The sequence below is a fragment of the Pelobates fuscus genome, chromosome 2, assembly GCF_036172605.1.
Source record: "Pelobates fuscus isolate aPelFus1 chromosome 2, aPelFus1.pri, whole genome shotgun sequence".
NCBI lineage: Eukaryota > Metazoa > Chordata > Amphibia > Anura > Pelobatidae > Pelobates > Pelobates fuscus.
The window spans coordinates 403,921,092-403,942,766 of NC_086318.1; the positions used below are offsets into that span (position 1 = coordinate 403,921,092).

Here is a 21,675-nt window from a genome sequence, read left to right on the forward strand (position 1 = left end):
GATATTAAGCGGACTTGCCTAGCCCTCACGAAATGTTGATAAGGAAAAATAATAATTTCTTCAAAAGCTAATGTGACAAATAATAACAGAAAATTATCAAGATCTAAATGTAACATGTTTTTTTGAAAATGTATATAAGCAGGACAGGCAATCCCACAGGACAATAAGGGTGACAGTATATAAAATATAATATTGATATATAAAGAAAGAGTTTTTGGCTATAGCCATCAACAGCAGCTTGTTAAAAATGCATGGTTACAAAGAAGCTTTGTAAACCACATTGTGGGGAAGATAAATACAATTCTCACCACTTTAATATTCTTTTTAAAGGTGGTACATTAAGTTTTATGGTTAATACTACATAAGTAATCATTATTGCACTACATAAGGAAATGGACACAACTGGAGAATAGGCTCCACACAAATATCCAAACAAGTTCATATTGTTACTTGAAAAATTCCGCTAGGCACCACATTTCAATGTTTTGTAGTGATCATGGTGCTTGGAGTCTGTACCTGCAGTTTTTCACTAATTATTACACATACAGAGCTATTGCCCTTTGCAGTGTCATAGGGGGCGTCATTCGGTTCATAATGGAAGTCTGTCGTCAACCTGCATAGTGTCCATGTCTGCATTAGCAATATCAATTCTGTCTGTATTTGGCTCCTCGGGGAATCTAGAATTGTGCAGAGCAGCACTAGGGCATGCTGGCATCGTAACACCATAGCCTGTTCTAGTGGTTATGGTGCTAACAGAGCCTATTTAAAATAAACCTGTCTTGGCAGGTTCACTTTAAGATCCAATGATTTAAAAAAAAAAAAAAAATAAATAAAAATAAATGACAGATAAATTTTGTCATACTAATACACCTTCAGTAGCACTCGTAATACTACAACTAAACTTACTAATATCACACTAGCCACTCACATAACTAGTCACTGTTCATATATTCTAACACATACACAGCTGTATTAATCTGCAACTTTGCATTCTACTTGATTGATTACAGGGTAATTTTTTTTCAAAAAGGCAAAGCACAGGAATAAGTTTGCAGTTAAGTTTATATACCCTTCGGAATGAATTTATTTAGTTTCTTTCTGGGTGATGCCAGATGTTCATTTACATACGGAACTTTCAGTTGACTAGATTTGGATAAAAGCCACAGTTAAAGGGACACTATAGAACAACTACAGCTTATGGAGTTGTGGAGTCAGGAGGCCCCCAGACGCACTCTTACTTCAGTGGTTAAACCATTCTCGAACGATTTAATCCCAAAGTTGCCTCCAGTGCCGATCTCAACTTCTCCCCAGACGGCTTCCGGCTTCTGAAATTTCAGTTTTAGGAAGTGGAGTGCCAACAGGCAGGGGTACAGTTGACAGGCTAAACATACTTTTATTTTCAAGCCAGTTTTGTAAATAGAGGGGTTACTGATTGGCTGAGAGCATCAGCTGACTGCTCTGAGCCAAACAGCAGCACCTCTGCCAGGCGACATTCCATGCTTCCTGAAATCAGATGCTGCCTGGTTGGGGAGTTGAGATTAGCGCTGGAGGCAATTTTGGGGACCACTGAAGGTAAAAAAAAGTGTGCCCGGGGCCTGTTGCACTATAACAGCTTAATTTCTTCCAGTTCCCCACAGAGATGCATTGATTCATTGCATCTCTATAAGGAGATGCTGAGTGATGCAGAGTGGTGTATTACCACACAATAGCCTCCCAATGCTTTCCTATGGGAAAGCATTGGATTGGTTGAGACCGATGATCTCAGCCATGGAGGTGAGGCCAACTGCAGTGAGACTAGCAAGGGAAAAAACGGGGAGTTACAACACTATTTCTAAGCAATCTAGGGGGTTTCTAGACCTAAACAGCCACAACAGCACTACAGTGTCAGGAATACATGTTTGTATAGTATTCCTTTAAAGGAAGTGTAGTGGTTGTTTTGCGAGGAGTGTCCTGTCTATCCCACTGTAAGTAGTATAGCTGTGTCTCACCTGGGGCCCACCAGACGATGCTCCCTGTATTCTTCTCTAGCTGGAAACGCTAAGCTCAGAGCAAAGACCTGAGAAGGAGCTTCTGTCTTTCTTGGCTTTTGACGGGAGGTGGGGCACCACGCATGGCAGACACCAGATAAAATGTAAAATGATTTGCCAACTTACAATTAGGGAGACCAGGACAATCCTGGCACCAACACCACTACAGCATGCTGTAGTGGTTTTGGTGTTTGAAGTGTTCCTTTAAACGCAATGAACAACTGAGCTTTCTCACCAGATATAGGTCTAGGGATAGCCAAAGAGAAAATCTCAGGCACTCACTGTGATAGGTTAACCAGGTTTAATAGATACCTGTACGACCTGTGCCCATGTCTTTATCAAGCTAAGTGGCATGAGGCAGCTATCAAACTAGATGGTGTATTTTCTCACTTGCTAAGAAAGTTAATGTACATTGTACCCTGGCAAAGGGTAGCATCTAACTTTTGATAATATCAATTTAATTTCAAAACAGTAACATATTCTCTGCAATTTATAAATGTATAGGTAAATGACACTGCATCTCTCTACATAATCTTGAGAAATACAGGAATATTTCAATGATTTCCATTTCAGCTAATCAGACTGTGTGACTTTGAGTGGTATTAGGATTGCCAGTACCTGATACCAGAATTAGAACACTTCAAATGGAAAATCTCCTGCGGAACTTCAGATATAAACATGCTTTGTTTCCCTAATCACAGTAGAGACAAGCTCTCCAAATAGAAGGATCCTGACAGCAAAGAAAACCATTTACCAATCTGGTGTGGGAAAGCATGTTTTCACAAAGTCATATTAAGAAAACAAATCTCAATGGATTCTGATGGGATTGACAAACAGGCAAAAAAGTAAAAAAAAAAAAAAAAATCTCCAACTTAGAAGAGGAAGTGGCGGTAAAAAAAGGTAAAAATACAAACTGTATGGATTTCGCTATACAGCAAGGGTTTTTATATATCTACAGTTCTATCAATATTTTATGGGATGTAAAGCAGATGTAAGCGGCTTTATTCATAAAAGACAAGAATGAAGCAGCTGCGAATTGTGGTGCATGCGCAATAATAAACCTGCACATATAGCTTCATTCATACTTTCTTATGAACGAAACCAATTATAGGCCGGTTCTGCCGTGCACAGCTCACCAATAGCAAGTGGGATATGTGAAAAAAGACCAAGCTTAGCTGAGAAATCTCTTCTACTGTGAGGTCCCTGGTAAAATCAGGTCAGAAAGTGAATCTGAAGAATTAGCTGTAACCAAGACACTTAGAGTGGAGTAACTTTTAAGGTTAATTTCCTTTATTATTTTAATGCAGTGTCTACTTGATAAATGCAAGGGTTGCAGACAACCTGATGTGTACCTTATGAGGGAAACCCGCACAGTAATGGCTACGCTAAAAGTATACCTTACCATCTCAACAGAAACATTGTTACACTTTATGTCTGACAGCTCATCTTACGGTAAGACGAAATAATTTCATACTTGGCAACTGGTCAATATGGGATCAAGGACGCTTCATGACTGTCCCTCATAATATATCATTTCTGGGACTAGGCCGAAAGACAACTTAAAAGATATGGCATTATATATTTACAACTGGTATTATTAGTAATAGTGCAGTAGACATGAATGTATTGTAAGCAGGGAAGCAAGTGGTTCTTTCATATAGTAGACCACTTAAAACAAAGACAGCACTGATATTTCTAAAAGATGCTCAGCTGGCCTTAAAAACCTGCTATCACTATACTGCACAATAGACATACACAAAAAACACAATGTAAGATTATGGTCATTTCAATTTCAAAGCATCATGCTACAACATATCAAGTTTGTATTTGTTCCTTTTAATAAGGCTGTCTACACTTAACAAAACACAAACTTTGATTTTAAAAAGACAGTACCACTGGTCAACTGGAAGGGGTTAAAGTGCACTGGCTGATTTTACGCCATTTAAAAGTTACATACATACAACACAGAGGGACAAGCATGACAAAGAAAGGACCAGTAGACCAATATACTGATATATATATATATATATATATATATATATATATATATATAAAAATAAATTAAAAAAACACCATTTTACAAAGCAAAACTTCTAACCACAAATAATTATGGAATATATGGAATAGAGGAGTCTGATTTTCCTTTCCAAATTCTAATGCCAGCATATATTTTAGTTAGAAAAAAAAAATAGCAATATGAACAAATCTGTTAAAAGCACTTTTTTCCTCGTTTGTGCGTTTTGTTTGTCACCCATTGTCACGTTAACAACTCCACATCTCAATCTACAGCACATTATACAGCGAGACAAGATGAAAAAGACATTGCTTTGTTTCCCCAAGGGGAAAGTACTTCTCTTAAAAGCATCTTTTTATGACATTACTGTTTCTGAATTACCAATAACACCAAGTGAAGAATTAAGATTCCACACTTTGAAAAGAATAGGAAAAAGAATAGTAACATTTGCTTAATTTACAGCCCCATTTTGCTGGGGTCCCATGTGTAACAAGGGAAATGTGTGCTAAATGCTCAGACACACTTAACATTTTATAAGACAGAACACTTTGTTATGTCTCGAACCATTTTGGCAGGTCAGCACCACACAATTGGCAGCAGACATGTCTTCATTACAGTAGCTGAACAGAGGAGTATTTCAGGAATACAAAAAAAAAAAAATAATGGCAAAAAATAAAATAGTATACTTGCTGGCGTAGATCGAGCTTACAATGTAACATCTCAAGATTCTAGAACTATGTGAAAATTGTCAGAAGACAAGCATGCCTAAGGCTGATTCACAAACGATCTGCTGTACATTGTTATAAGCCAGTGATTTAGGTTTTGGTCACAAATGTAATTCACTTTAAAAAGAAAACATAGAATTAACAAATCAACCAAAGTTATAATGTATGTTTACATAAGTCGGGTCAAATTACTTTTTTTGTCTAACAACTAAAATAAAGCACACCAAAGGCAAGAAGAAATGCCAACCTTCTACATTTTTCTCCTTTTGGTATCGGACTAGCAGAGGCCAGCTGTAATGTGGTCTAACAGGAAATCCCTCCTCCTTCATGATCTTCATCAGGTCCAATGCCAGATCTAAAAGTTAGAACATGCATGGTTATTGATTATTGTACACTGGTAAATGCTATCCCGTGGATTTGGACTGGTAAATGGTTTAAATTAATGATGGTACTAATCAACACTACTACTACTTAAAGGGAAAAAAACATACCTGGTTTATGGCCATCCAAAGCACAGTACAAGGCAAACTGCAGAGGTGCTGAGTGTAAGTTGGCCTCTTTCATACCATCACAGTATTCCTTCACCTTATTAGCAGGCTAAAAAATAAAAATAACTACTGTTTTAGTGGCTGATACACTGATTACAATAGTCTCCTCTCTGCTTTCTGCCCACCACCTGTCTGACTGGCATTGCTCAAGAAGCACACCACTGGCCACTGCTATGACATGTAAACATAGTCACCATTCCTGTGTTCATCAAAGTGAGAGACACTGGATTATCACAGCAACTAAACACCACTACAGCAGACGATCTGTAGTTGCTGGGAAGTCAAGCAGGAGATATGTGTCTCTTTTCAAACAATTTGTCAAGCAATGTGTGTAGAGACTTGGACAGGAGAGGGCAGTTGACAGCTTTTCTCAGCAATTATACACAAGATATTATGGTCTTGAAACAGACAGTGTCCTGAATTGTACTGATATAAGCTTACTTTTGTCACTGACCTATATAAATCAATATATCTTTTAATTTCCATATAATACTAAGGAAATATTGTACCTAGTGTTAGAATTATAATGTGACATGAAACCATTATACAATACTTGTCTGTAACCACAGTAATTAAATTTTAACTAATCCTTGCAGAGTATTCAGGAATATGGATCGTAAGATAAAATGTCCTATTATTAACTTGGCTATAACTCTACAACAGATCATCATATGGAATAAAAATAAATGCATACTGAATCAGATTCTATTGTGCCGAAACACAATCAACGTCACAAAAACCAATACTACCATAAAAATAAACACAAGTTAAATTACAAAAATTAATGTGGATTGAAACCTAGTTATGGAAAGGTTAAGGGTGAAACTACACACAACATTTTTGAATCTAAGAGAGCGGATAGTACCATTTCTAAAGTTGTGCAGTGACGTAAGAAGAAGTTCCCATGGTGAATAAAATCTCCGTTCTGACCATTGGATGGTGAAGAGGAAAATGTCTTTAAGACCTGAAAAGCCGTGTCTGCATACCCTTGAGTCATGAGACTCAGACACAGGTTCATTGCATCTACAAGAAACATATAATTTATTAGCCATATAACTGAAATAACAGCAGGTGATAAATGCATATAGCCCAGTCCATAATACATGGAATAAAAAAAAAAAAATCCAGGTATACTAAAAAAGGGTTTCTTTATTCTCACATTGTTTAGCACTATGCTCTAAATCATTGCTTGTTTATTATTGTTTGTGCCTAATCTTGGTAGGACGGAGAGGAGGAGAGCTTCCCTAGTTGGTGTTGGTTATTAGATCAGATCACCCATGAAGGGGTTTTCAAGGAGATTTAGAAGTGTTATAGAATCTTATTGCTAGGAGTTTGAGTATATTCAGTGGAGTCACTCCTTTTGGAACTAAGGGAGATTGACACCACCCTCGATTGGATGTAGTAGGCAATCTATTGGGGTTTGTCCTCTCCTTACAGTCTAGCTCATAGTTCATCTCTAAGTTCCATCTCTAAGTGTATCCATCCTAGTAGTCTGCCTCTGTACTGTTTTCCCACTGCATAGTGGGAACTGTCAGTTTAGCAGATCTAATATTTAATCTCCCCTCCTCTAATTGTATTATAGTCCTCTATTACAATTTTAGATGTAACAATAGTTCACTGTTTAGTGCATCTCCCCCCTTGTTTTTCAATCCCTCCATGTTTATAGATACAGACAGCGTGATTACTTTTCATCACCTGGTTGATTCTGGTTCCACTAGTATCTATAGTGATCTGAGGTTTAATCCTGCATGTGACTAGGAATAGGGTAATTCATCTTTACTTTTAGAGGCTATTCATTTCCCATGTGCAAGTATACTTCGTACCCAATAAGACCTTTTTATGTATATATCGAATAAAGTCTAACAATTGTTGGATAAGTCATAAGTAAATCTTAACTGGTGGAATTGTCCTACAAAGTACTGAAGTTACATTAGTTGGATATTCATTACTTTATTCCTTCTTTACATACCAGCTAGGAATCCCTTATAAATTTGTATCATACTAAAAAGGAATTATATCAGATGGCAAAATATTTCCACTGCGTGCCAACAAAGAAACATTGATAACAATTGATAACAATGCAGCAGTATATTTACTTTAAAGTTAGACAAGGGGAATTATCTATCAGCATAACATATTGGTAACGCTATACATTGGCTTGTGTTCTTCCATGCTTACCAGGTTTGTAAGATCTGTCAAATCTCATATGTTCCAAGATATCCGGTACATACTGAGGATACCCTGCCTTTGCCAGGCTCCATACAACCTCCATTAAGTCACGGTCTGTGAGGTTTCCTTCATTCTTCTCCACTTTTCCTAGCGTCTGAAAGCACGTTAGAAGCAGTTAATGAATTTGACACTAGCTTTACTGATCAAGGTTTTCCTATGCAGAGACAGCTTGGTTAGAAACACTGTAGTTAAGATCACACTCACTTTGTTTGCTAATTCGGCTTATCAAAAAACAGGCAAATTGCAACCACACACCCCACTTAGTTTGTCTGATCCAATTACTCTAATTCAAAATAGAAAAATCAGCACCTTTAACCCTTATCGCCATAGCACTACCTAAACCAAGATAATTATGCTTTTGCCATAGCAGCATTTTCTTCAACACCATTTGGTTACTGTTCAGCCATTTTATACCAATTTTCACAGTTACCATGAGATGCACTGGAAAACAGCAGACTCACTTGGCTCAATATATTTTCAATTATGCAAAGAAAGAATACAGTTAGATTTCCATTCAAATTTAAATGATCTAAGCCGAATTAAATTGTGATGATTGAGCAGGGCCACTGGCCTTATTGCTTACTGATATGTTATGAATCCTAAAAGCTCCTCCTTGTTATGATCAGAAGAAGCTTGTGCGATTATATAGCTTGATTAAAGAAAGACAAGTGTTTCTTAAAAAGTGTGGCAGGTATATGGAACAGAAATTGCCATACCTCTTTGATACTTTCAATATCGCCTTTTTCAGCATAGGCAGTCAGCAGGGCAATATGAGTATCTGGCCCAGGTTCGATACCTGCACTCTGCATAACGTTAAGGATGTTTTTTGCACTTTCCATATCTCTGCAATCAAGAAAAGACGCAGTTAGGCATTTTAAAACCAGAATGCAGGCTGCTTTGCACAATTTTCCACTATGTTTGTAAGAAAACAGACTTTTTTAGAAATTAAAATGGGACATGGCTTCAAATAAGAACTTGAATCATATTTAAATATATCTTTGAGAAAAAAAAAAAGAAGAAAACACAAACAGTATTTTGTGATTAGGAAAACTCAATATCTGTCTAGAAACATGTTTTTCCCAGAAATGTGTGAAGGATGGGTATATGCTTTATATTTTCGATTTCTTTTTCTGCTACATATTTTCTATTAGAGGTAAATAAACAATACTAATACTATTTAACATAAATAATTATTCACAAGACACAAGAAAGTGATGAGGAGGTCTGGCACAGTTAAGCCATACATTTATTTAGGTCTCAATTACTGTAACTTACAAGTATAACAAACAATGTACACAAAAAAAAAAAACAGCATATAAATAGGAAATCTTACCCAGCTCGAGCATGTCCAGTCACCAGATTATTAAACACTGCCTCTGTGATGGGAAGATCTTTGCTCTTCATAAAACCCAGAATTTTGCTGAAAAATGTAAATATGATTAATATATAACTACAAAAAGTAAAAAAAAAATAATATATATATATATATATATATATATATATTAATTCCCGGCTGGCCAATACAGCCCAATGATGCTGCTGGAGCAGAGGGGTTTAACTCATCTAAGCTTTCTTGGAATTACACTTTAACTTTTAGTAATGTTTATATTTTAATAATGTCTACAATGTAAGGAAGCTCCCTAGCCAAACTGCCAATAGTCAGCAGGCCTTTTCTGTCACTATTACTGCAACAAAATAAAACTATTGACAACTCAGCATGAGACAGTATCAGATTAATCCAGTACAAAGAACACCTAATTGCATCTAATTACTTTGCTAAAAAACGTATCCCCGTGGGTTTGTTTAGGGTTTTCAGTTTAAAGGTAAAGTGAGTCATTTACATTCCGAAAACTGCTTTATACAGCACGCAGGGCTGCCATTATTATATTTCAAATATAAAGAAAAATACAAACTCTTTCACTATATAGCTCTGTGATATTGTAATTTCACCAATGTTACATATAACACCAAGTGTTTCCAACAAATAAAAAGAAAAAAAAAAAAAACAACTTTCCTCTAAGTTGTAGATTTAAACCCAAAGATCTCAAATCTTCCACAAATACATGAATACAAATATGGGTCAATCCAACTATAGGGAAATAAAAAATAACATAGTGCAACTCCGTTTGATATTTGTATAAAATAGTGGTATGTGCCAAATGGATCACTCACACTTTCACTGTAAAAACAGGGTGTATCAAAATTCCTTGTAGCTACCCGAGAGCTAAAAGGAATTTTGATACACCCTGTTTTTACAGTGAAAGTGTGAGTGATCCATTTGGCACATACTATTATATAAATATAAATTATATATATATATATATATATATATATAATATAAATATCAAACGGAGTTGCACTGTTATTTTTTATTTCCCTATAATTGGATTGACCCATATTTGTATTATTATATTTCAACCTGTATATTTTCTGGTCAGTGAACACTGTATGAATCATAGTAGAATTCTGATTGGCTGAAATGACCAATTCTAAATTCACATCTGTGATTTATGAGCCCACCTTCTCATGATATTAATAAGGTGCAGAGGTTTTCAATAATCTAAGCAACCATGACACTCTCTGATAGAATATATATATATATGAAGATAAACTTATGAAGCCTACCTTGCTCCCTCAATGTCTCCTTCATTACAAAAAGCTGCAATTAGCCTCTGGAAAGTAACCTGCATGGGAAATATTAAATGGTGAATAAAACAAACAATGTAAAGAATGTAGGTAATTTCATCATGATGTTCAGGATGTAGCAGGTCAACAAGTGATTCTACAGGCATTGGACTAAACACTATGGGATAAGAGAAATAAGAGACTTGAAATATATTTTTTGTGCTCGATCCCGTGTCACAGATTGTTCTGGTTAGCTAAAAAAAAAAAAAAAAAGCTCAACACAGTGATGGGCTTTACTTGCTACACAGAGAATTTGGGGGATCTGACATAGAAACTGCAAAATTAAGACCAAAGTAGCCAAATTGCAAACAATAGCAATAACGAATTGGAAGATATTTAAGAAATCATGTATTTTAACTTTCAATCCATTGCAATTCAATTTTTAGTGAATATTTGCAGCAATAACCTTTTAACTACTTAAGGACCACTAACAATATGCACTGATCAGCCACAATATTTTAAAACCACCTGCCTAATATCATGTAGATCCCCCTCGTGCTGCCAAAACAGCTCTAATGTGTGGAAGCATGGACTCCACAAGACCTCTGAATGTGGTATCAGGAATATGGTATTAGGCACCAAAACAAGTCCTCTAATTCCTGCGAGGTGGATCGTATTTATTACAGTAAATCCCACAGATGCTCATTAAGTTAATGATCTGGGGAATTTGGTAGCCAACACAACACCTTGATCTCTTTGTCCTGTTCCTCTAACCATTCCTAAACATTTTTTGCACTGCGACAGGGTGCATTAACCAACTGAAAGAAGTCACTACCATCAGGGAACATCCATGCCATGAAGAAGTGTATGTGGTCTGCAACAATCACTAGGTAGGTGGTACGTATCAAAGTAACATCCACATGAATGCCAGGACCCAAGGTTTCCCAGCAGCACATTGCCGACATCATAACACTGCCTCAGCTGGCGGGCCTTCTTCCAATAGTGCATCGTGCCGACAACTTTTCCCCACAAACGACGCACATGTACCTAGCCCTCAACCTGATCTAAAAGAAAATGTGATTCATATGCTTTCTGCGGAGAACAGGGGCCATCATGGGTGCTCTGACCAGTCTGTGGCTGCGCAGCCCCATACACAGCAAACTGCAATACATTGTGTGCTCTGACACCTTTCTATCATGGCCAGAATTACGTTTTTCAGCAATTTGAGCTACGGTAGCTCTTCTGTTTGATCGGGCCAGACAGGTTAGCCTTCGCTCCACACGTGCATTATTGAGCCTTGGGCAGGCATGACCCTGACACTAGTTAACTGGTTGTCCTTTCTTGCAACACTTTGATAGGTACTAACCACTGCATACCGGGAATACCCCACAAGAATTGCCATTTTGGAGATGGTCTAGCCATCACTGTTTGGCCCTCATCAAAGTCACTCAGATCTTTTTGCTGCCCCATTTTTCCTCCTTCCAACAAATGAAATTAGAAAACTGACAATTCACTTGCTGCCGAATACATCCCACCGCTTGACAAGTACCATTGTAACAATATAATCAATGTTATTCAACTTAACCTGTCAGTGATTATAATGTTGTGGCTGATCGGTGTATGTTGTCATAGAATGTTTGTGGGTGTTTTTCAGGTTGACAAATTCAGGGGCGTAAGAAACAGCCAAAGTCAAGCAAGTAGGACATCCCATGCTGGCAAAAGGATTTATCTTTAAATGTGCATCTTAACATTTAATCTTTAAGGCATTAAAAAAGGAGAACCAAAGAAGAAATACAAACCCGATTAGGTTGTACATTGGCTGCCTCCATCTTAGCAAGGAATTCGGTAGGTGAAAATTTGTGTTCATTTTGAAGGTAGACTTTCAATAAAGCGTTGTAGTGGCTCACATCAAACACTGCACCTAAAGCAACATTTTAAGCAAAACAAATGTGCACGCATTAGCATCTCATTCTGCGTAATATATCTTAACTTAAACTTGTGCACATTTTAAAAGCTTGAAACATAAGTAATTGAAAATAAAACTCAAAGCCTCAAAATTGCTTTTATCAGACTGCACTCTCATGAACACCTGTTGAAATGTTCCGATTTAGGCTTTAGTGTATTTGTGTGGAGAGAATACATAGGGAGAAAATATACGGCTATCCTATGTCTCCTTGCAGAATACAATAGACAAGAAGCCTGCTATGTCTGATACAATAACAGATAGAATTTGGACCACAGCGAGAACGGTGTCTTAAAATTGAAATAAAGTTATTGTTTGCAAAACCAAATCACCAACATATTCTGTAGAATTGGGCATTAAAAAGGTGGTTTCGCACCCACTTTACTACTTATATCATTTAAAATTTCTAAACAATATGACTTTTATTTACACCAGAGTAAAATACCGTGGGTAAATTAGTTACCGGTGTGGGCTAACATTTGTTGGGACAGATTCAAACCAAACAGTAGACATGTGACATGTTGAAGTACGTAAATGTAATACCCTTTGACCATCTGAATTGAAAAAGATAGTAAAGGTCTTATTTCTTACAAATAAAATATTAAACTGGGAATCGTACCCATTTCTTGTAGTTTTTCCCAGATCTTATGTGCAATATCTGTTCTTTCTGTGACTGGAAGTTCTGGCAGTAATGTCCCACAACTTCTCAGCATAAGTAAAGCTTGGTTACTGCTGGGATAACCTGCAAAAAAAAAGACACTATTTTGAATTCTTAAAAGACAAAAATAGAGCAAATAAATACATTTCAAGGTGTTATTGGCAAAGTTAGTGCGGGATGATTAAAGCAGAAGTTAGCAGGAAAATAATGTAATTTTTTAAAAAAAAATGCATCTCCAACATCAGTGTAAATAACAAGAGTTTGTTGTAGAAACAGTGAAAAAACAATTTTTTTTAATTTTGACTTCAACATAAGTGGCCATGCAATACTGCCCAATTATTTTTATCCAAGAGCATCAAGTACATATTGGAGAAGTTAAGATGAAACCGGAGACACACTGCATAAATGGTGGACTTGTCACATATGGGTACATATTACATATTTGGAGGGAAAATGTCAAAATAGTGGGTTTATTTTACGAAGTAGCTTGTCAGAATACATGGTTTGTATTAGAATACATTGCATCATTTCCAGTATAATATGGTTTTGCAGATTAATAAAATGTTACCTTCAATGAGACTTAAAGCAGCAATTGTAATATAATTTATTGCACATCCCAATAGCCAACATAGGGTTGTGGTGTTTATTGTTTTTGTTTTATTCAAAGTAATGTATTGTTTAATTTACATTGTATTCATTGCTGTACTGGTACATGCCTTACTAAGTAGCCTAAAACACAGACATAGAGCACCATTATTGCTTATATTTATTGACTTTGCCGGTGATAGAGATTAAAGGCAATTATTTTTTCATTGTAAACTAAGTGACTCTAAAATCCATTTAAGACAACCCTCTCATTTGAAGTGCTCATTCCATCCAGTACTTTAAATAAACGGATTTGTACTCAAGCAAAAAATGGTCTATATTAGCACATAAAAAAATACCGCACAAACATGCTGTCCCTCTAAAGCAAACTTGCTCACAAATAGTATTGGAAACCAGCATTGACTCCCTCCATACCGAGATATCTAATGAGGGTGAATTGAAGATGTTGAATCGCATATTATAGTGGAAATGGGTCACTCAGTTAACCAGCATAAAAAGACAAAGAGCCAAAAGGAATCCAATAGAATATGGCAGCCTAGTACTGAGTGAATAAAAATACTTAGGCAAACAACAATGGTTTTCTATATTTACAGAAAACTTGAACGTATTTCTACTTTTGTCCAATCTGATTGCAAAACAAATCAATAGAGCACAGTTAGCTTAATTTTAAAGATAAAAGGCAATTGTGTTCTAAGTGCACCTTTTGTATTAGATAATCCTTTTTTATCATAACTTTAGTTTTAACATCAGAAGTTTGAGCACTTAAAGGGACACTGCACTAGGCAAAAAAAAAAAAAATCATTGTCTAGTAGATATACCCTCAATGAAAACATGCATGCATTTAATTATTTTTTGAACTCTGTGTATACCTAAAACCAGCTTGCAAAAGAGGCAGATCTCTTCTGATGCCTTTGCAATTCCTCAACTTTTCCCCCAGACTTTCTCTGGCTGTCCAATCACAGACTTCCCAATTTAGCTCAATGAGAAGTCTTTGCTAGGCAGGTGCTCTGCGCAATTGCTGCCTTGAGTTTAGCTCCACTGAGCTAAACAACCAGGAAATAATAGGATTGGATGTCTGAATGACAGTCAAGAGGGTGTAACCAGGTTAATTTATAAAGGTATCAAATTCTATTGAAATCTGCACTTTTTGTAAAATGAAAAAAAAAAAAAAAAAGACACTCTTTACACATAAAGCATTTTAGCAATCTTTAGGGGTCTTTAAGACCAAGCTAGATAGCAATCCCTTAACGTTTTGCTGATGTTTAGAACTCGTTACAGGGGAGACACACATGTTTTGTTGAGAATGAGTAAAACAAGCACGAATTCAATTTGGAAATATTTTTTGAGATTACACTTTTGCAACATTCGGCAATAATGCGTTGAAGTGTTAGCTTATCACATTCTGTGAACTACAACAAGTTAACTAACTGTGCATTTCTCCATATTAGTCTACTTTTTTAGATTGTTCCTGTAAAATATTAAATAATTTTGCTAAGACTGCAAATTGGCAATCAACTTAACACGACTGACCTACGTAGCAACATTGGTGCTGTTTTTTCTATCATTGTTGTCCACCTCATGTAGATACAAAATTGTTAATGAAATCGCCAATTTACCTGTATTGCTTCAGTAAATGTTATCTAAATCAGTTTATTCTCAGCCTTCAGTTAGCTGTAACCATAAACCCTTAAATCTGTAGTATGTCGAGTTATGGCCTGCTGTTATACAGTATACATTCTCCTCCTTCCAACACATGAAATTCAAGAACTGACTATTCACTTGCTGCCTAATACATCCCAATTTACCTGTATTGCTTCAGTAAATGTTATCTAAATCAGTTTATTCTCAGCCTTCAGTTAGCTGTAACCATAAACCCTTAAATCTGTAGTATGTCGAGTTATGGCCTGCTGTTATACAGTATACATTCTCCTCCTTCCAACACATGAAATTCAAGAACTGACTATTCACTTGCTGCCTAATACATCCCAATTTACCTGTATTGCTTCAGTAAAGGAGCTGTATACTGTATAGCAGCAGTCCATAACACGACATACTACAGATTTAAGCATTTGATAAACTCAAAGAAAGAAGATAAGGTGGGAAATAACCTTGTTACCTGTTCTGCAGATATCATGAAAGATCTTTAACAGAAGTGTTTTCGTGATGCGGCCAGTGCGCCGGACTGAGCTGTCCAGCTTTGTAAGGGCCCAGTCAAACTGCTGAGCTTGCTTGTGTTGAACTGCAGCAGCTGGTTCATCGTGGCCACTTCCCTTCTGTTGGATGGCCACAGCAAAAAATCTAGGTGAGCTGAGCAAGTGTCTGAAAAAGAATTCAAATGGGAGGTGAATAAAGTAATAGCTTCCTACAGAACACAAAGCCAGCCTTCAACCATATACATGCTCACAAGCAACAGAACAAACTATTAAATATAATTATAATACATCATATATAATTAGAATTATAGAGGTTTCAAATGTTTCTGCATATTTCATAAAGAATTATTAGGATGTTCAAAAACCCAAATTTAATCCACTCACACGTAAACACTCATCTTTTATTGTACAGAAGATCACGCTGAAGAAGGTGTTGTCCTGTTGTATTGCTGTACAAACAGCCTTGTACTATATTTTGTAGTACCCAACATTTAGCCATAATAAGAATAGTAAAATAACATTCAAATAATATTTAAACCTTTGTTTTGTGAGAGACAAATGATAAATCCCTATTACCATCTAAGCATTGTAAAATAAATATCTTGGCAGATTCAGACTGTCTTTCATTCCAGTTCATAATTTCAGGACAAGAGACACAGAGCTCCATTAAATTGATTCTATATAAAAATAACTGATACAACTGCAGGTGTAGATGTGTTACTCTAATGACAAAGCAAGACTACAAGCTTCTTAGGGTAAGCACGAAGGATCTCTGCATTTTAAAAAAAAAACGTGATTTTATCCATGGGCAACAGTATTTTTTTTTTAATATTGTAAGAAAGGACTGTAATACAAAAGATCATTTGTCAATTTAAAGTTGTACAGAGATGCTCCTATTTGTGGGTACATTTAACAAGGAAAAAGAAGAGTAAAAAAAAACCCTGCTAAAATGAATATGTGATGTAATTGTGACCTGTGTGTTGTCTGTGGAGATTTTTTTTTTCTATGATTTTTTTTTCACCTTTAGGTATGCTACAAATACATACATCCTCTGTTGCAGGTAACACTACACAGAAAATCAATTTGTGTCCCTCCCCCGCTCTCCCTTCCCAGAGGCATGATGGACCAACAACAAAAGCACAGCTGTCTGTGACCTTGGAGATCTCAGAGGTCAATAGGATATTGTCCTACAGTAAACTTTTAGACATTAAGACAGGGAGGTTGTATAAAAGCAGGCAGGTACCTTTGAAGTATTTAATTTATGAATAAAACATGCAGTTTACTCTAAATTCCTTTCCATTTCTAAGATTGTACTGAGATTACTTCGCATTACACTGCTTTCTCCAGCAAAAGACACAAACAGAATCTCATCTGAAAAACACACATATATGCCAGTGGCCAGCTTTGGCCCTTTCTCACAGAATGTACAATATATGGATGTGTAGAAGATCTTGCTGATGTCTACCATCTTACAGGATCCTCCACTGGATATCCACTCATAATTCTCACAGATATAGGAACTATGTGTATATTTTTGCAAAACGCAAAAGTAACAGGTCTGTTTTAATGCCAACCATTTATGCTTGGCACCAGCGATGCTTTTACCTTGCCTTATCTGTAGGCATCCCTGCCAAGGGTTACCAGTTTACATCATTTTTCCCTGGATATATTTAACATTCAAGCTGCTCTTGGATGGTACATGAATACTGCTATCCTATGCGAAATGCATGTAAAGCAGAAAACAAAACAGCAACACAATTTATAACTCCAGGAAACATTGCCCAAAGCAGCAACCATGACTGATTCACCTGTTTCCCTCCTATACATTCTACATCAGGGGTGCCCAAAGGGTAGATCCCCAGATGTTGTAGAACTACAACTTCCATGATGCTTTGCATGACTTTGGAAGGAATGGCAAAGCATCATGGAAGCTGTAGTTTTAAAACATCTGGGGATCTACATTTTGGGCCCCTCCTGTTCTACATACTGTAGGGCAGCACTTTCATGGCAAACCCAAAAGCGTGAAGAGGGCAGCACTTTCATGGCAAACCCAACAGCGTGAAGAGGGCAGCACTTTCATGGCAAACCCAACAGCGTGAAGAGGGCAGCACTTTCATGGCAAACCCAACAGCGTGAAGAAGAGGGCAGCACTTTCATGGCAAACCTATCAGCATGAAGAGGGCAGCACTTTCATGGCAAACCCATCAGCGGGAAGAAGAGGGCAGCACTTTCATGGCAAACCCATCAGCGGGAAGAAGAGGGCAGCACTTTCATGGCAAACCCATCAGCGGGAAGAAGAGGGCAGCACTTTCATGGAAAACCCAGTGTGAAGAGGGCAGCACTTTCATGGCAAACCCATCAGCATGAAGAGGGCAGCAATTTCATGGCAAACCCAACAGTATGAAGAAGAGGGCAGCACTTTCATGGCAAACCCATCAGCATGAAGAGGGCAGCAATTTCATGGCAAACCCAACAGCGGGAAGAAGAGGGATGTGTTTATGAAGACACTTTCTCCCATTACTGAAGCCATGGCAGCCCCTGTGTATGAGGGCACTCTCCCATTACTGAAGCCATGACAGCCCCTGTGTATGAGGGCACTCTCCCATTACTGAAGCCATGACAGCCCCTGTGTATGAGGGCACTCTCTCCCATTACTGAAGCCATGACAGCCCCTGTGTATGAGGGCACTCTCTCCCATTACTGAAGCCATGACAGCCCCTGTGTATGAGGGCACTCTCTCCCATTACTGAAGCCATGACAGCCCCTGTGTATGAGGGCACTCTCTCCCATTACTGGAGCCATGACAGCCCCAGTGTATGAGGGCACTCTCTCCCATTACTGAAGCCATGACAGCCCCTGTGTATGAGGGCACTCTCTCCCATTACTGAAGCCATGACAGCCCCTGTGTATGAGGGCACTCTCTCCCATTACTGAAGCCATGACAGCCCCTGTGTATGAGGGCACTCTCGCCCATTACTGGAGCCATGACAGCCCCTGTGTATGAGGGCACTCTCTCCCATTACTGGTGCCATGGCAGCCCCTGTGTATGAGGGCACTCTCCCATTACTGAAGCCATGACAGCCCCTGTGTATGAGGGCACTCTCTCCCATTACTGGAGCCATGGCAGCCCCTGTGTATGAGGGCCCTCTCTCCCATTACTGGAGCCATGGCAGCCCCTGTGTATGAGGGCACGCTCTCCCATTACTGGAGCCATGGCAGCCCCTGTGTATGAGGGCCCTCTCGCCCATTTCTGGAGCCATGGCAGCCCCTGTGTATGAGGGCACTCTCTCCCATTACTGGAGCCATGACAGCCCCTGTGTATGAGGGCACTCTCTCCCATTACTGAAGCAATGGCAGCCCCTGTGTATGAGGGCACTCTCTCCCATTACTGAAGCCATGGCAGCCCCTGTGTATGAGGGCACTCTCTCCCATTACTGAAGCCATGGCAGCCCCTGTGTATGAGGGCACTTTCTCCCATTACTGGAGCCATGGCAGCCCCTGTGTATGAGGGCACTCTCTCCCATTACTGGAGTCTTGGCAGCCCCTGTGTATGAGGGCACTCTCTCCCATTACTGGAGCCATGACAGCCCCTGTGTATGAGGGCACTCTCTCCCATTACTGGAGCCATGGCAGCCCCTGTGTATGAGGGCCCTCTCGCCCATTACTGGAGCCATGACAGCCCCTGTGTATGAGGGCACTCTCTCCCATTACTGGAGCCATGGCAGCCCCTGTGTATGAGGGCACTCTCCCATTACTGAAGCCATGACAGCCCCTGTGTATGAGGGCACTCTCTCCCATTACTGGAGCCATGGCAGCCCCTGTGTATGAGGGCACTCTCTCCCATTACTGGAGCCATGGCAGCCCCTGTGTATGAGGGCACGCTCTCCCATTACTGGAGCCATGGCAGCCCCTGTGTATGAGGGCCCTCTCGCCCATTTCTGGAGCCATGGCAGCCCCTGTGTATGAGGGCACTCTCTCCCATTACTGGAGCCATGACAGCCCCTGTGTATGAGGGCACTCTCTCCCATTACTGAAGCAATGGCAGCCCCTGTGTATGAGGGCACTCTCTCCCATTACTGAAGCCATGGCAGCCCCTGTGTATGAGGGCACTCTCTCCCATTACTGAAGCCATGGCAGCCCCTGTGTATGAGGGCATTTTCTCCCATTACTGGAGCCATGGCAGCCCCTGTGTATGAGGGCACTCTCTCCCATTACTGGAGTCTTGGCAGCCCCTGTGTATGAGGGCACTCTCTCCCATTACTGGAGCCATGACAGCCCCTGTGTATGAGGGCACTCTCTCCCATTACTGGAGCCGTGGCAGCCCCTGTGTATGAGGGCCCTCTCGCCCATTAATGGAGCCATGACAGCCCCTGTGTATGAGGGCACTCTCTCCCATTACTGGAGCCATGGCAGCCCCTGTGTATGAGGGCACTCTCCCATTACTGAAGCCATGACAGCCCCTGTGTATGAGGGCACTCTCTCCCATTACTGGAGCCATGGCAGCCCCTGTGTATGAGGGCACTCTCTCCCATTACTGGAGCCATGGCAGCCCCTGTGTATGAGGGCACGCTCTCCCATTACTGGAGCCATGGCAGCCCCTGTGTATGAGGGCCCTCTCGCCCATTTCTGGAGCCATGGCAGCCCCTATGTATGAGGGCACTCTCTCCCATTACTGGAGCCATGACAGCCCCTGTGTATGAGGGCACTCTCTCCCATTACTGAAGCAATGGCAGCCCCTGTGTATGAGGGCACTCTCTCCCATTACTGAAGCCATGGCAGCCCCTGTGTATGAGGGCACTCTCTCCCATTACTGAAGCCATGGCAGCCCCTGTGTATGAGGGCACTTTCTCCCATTACTGGAGCCATGGCAGCCCCTGTGTATGAGGGCACTCTCTCCCATTACTGGAGTCTTGGCAGCCCCTGTGTATGAGGGCACTCTCTCCCATTACTGGAGCCATGGCAGCCCCTGTGTATGAGGGCACTCTCTCCCATTACTGGAGCCATGGCAGCCCCTGTGTATGAGGGCACTCTCTCCCATTACTGGAGCCATGGCAGCCCCTGTGTATGAGGGCACTCTCTCCCATTACTGGAGCCATGGCAGCCCCTGTGTATGAGGGCACTCTCTCCCATTACTGGAGCCATGGCAGCCCCTGTGTATGAGGGCACTCTCTCCCATTACTGAAGCCATGGCAGCCCCTGTGTATGAGGGCACTCTCTCCCATTACTGGAGCCATGGCAGCCCCTGTGTATGAGGGCACTCTCTCCCATTACTGGAGCCATGGCAGCCCCTGTGTATGAGGGCACTCTCTCCCATTACTGGAGCCATGGCAGCCCCTGTGTATGAGGGCACTCTCTCCCATTACTGGAGCCATGGCAGCCCCTGTGTATGAGGGCACTCTCTCCCATTACTGGAGCCATGGCAGCCCCTGTGTATGAGAGCACTCTCTCCCATTACTGGAGCCATGGCAGCCCCTGTGTGTGAGGGCACTCTCTCCCATTACTGGAGCCATGGCAGCCCCTGTGTATGTGTGCGGAGGGCAACTTACCGTACCGGGCCAGGGCTTAGCCGCACATGGGATGCCGGCAGAGAATAGAGCCCTGAGCGGAGGATAAGCCGCGCTCCTGCTAGTAAGGAGGACATGATGTTCCCAGAAACGCACGCCTGCCAAGGACAGAAGGAGCACGTGACCAGCCGGCGGCCATACCAAGCCAAAAGGTGGGGAGTGTGACGTCACGACCAGCTAAAGCTTGGCCCACACCGCCTGGGGGGACACCGATAACGCCCGCGGTGTCTCTCTGCGTATCCGGACTTTCGTCCTGGCGACACGTCCCTTAACTGCCGGAAATGAGGATAGGCATTGGTATTGCTGGATTTTACCTCCACCCCCCGTGTAGGGTAAGATAATGGTATAGTCTGAATGGCACATCAGGCCGACTATGAGCTTTCCCTGGGAGCGAGAATGTAGTCATGTGTAGAGGACAGCAGACTGGTGACATTACCCTGGGTTTTAAAGAAGAGGTGTGGCAAACAAGCACACCATGTGGGTTCCCAGATTACTAGACATTAAACAAATTAAAACAAAGAAAATTAAAAAGATTTCTGTGCACTTTTTTATCACTTAAAAAC

At 40.1% G+C, this 21,675-nt stretch overlaps 1 protein-coding gene across 2 annotated transcripts in view; it reads right to left on the reverse strand.

Moving 5' to 3' along the window:
• Positions 1–21,240, reverse strand: part of LRPPRC (leucine rich pentatricopeptide repeat containing) — a 115,864-nt gene extending 94,624 nt beyond the window's left edge. For both annotated transcript variants that reach the window (XM_063443902.1, XM_063443901.1), the window contains exons 1-11: positions 21,095–21,240; positions 15,512–15,714; positions 12,751–12,873; positions 11,968–12,089; positions 10,169–10,227; positions 8,877–8,963; positions 8,260–8,386; positions 7,493–7,637; positions 6,180–6,337; positions 5,258–5,363; positions 5,014–5,121 (exon numbers count right to left, since the gene is read on the reverse strand). In XM_063443902.1, the coding sequence (XP_063299972.1) occupies positions 5,014–5,121; positions 5,258–5,363; positions 6,180–6,337; positions 7,493–7,637; positions 8,260–8,386; positions 8,877–8,963; positions 10,169–10,227; positions 11,968–12,089; positions 12,751–12,873; positions 15,512–15,714; positions 21,095–21,189 (1,333 nt within the window). In that variant the 5' untranslated portion in view covers positions 21,190–21,240. The remainder of the gene's footprint in view (positions 1–5,013; positions 5,122–5,257; positions 5,364–6,179; positions 6,338–7,492; positions 7,638–8,259; positions 8,387–8,876; positions 8,964–10,168; positions 10,228–11,967; positions 12,090–12,750; positions 12,874–15,511; positions 15,715–21,094) is intronic.
• Positions 21,241–21,675: the final 435 nt, after the last annotated feature.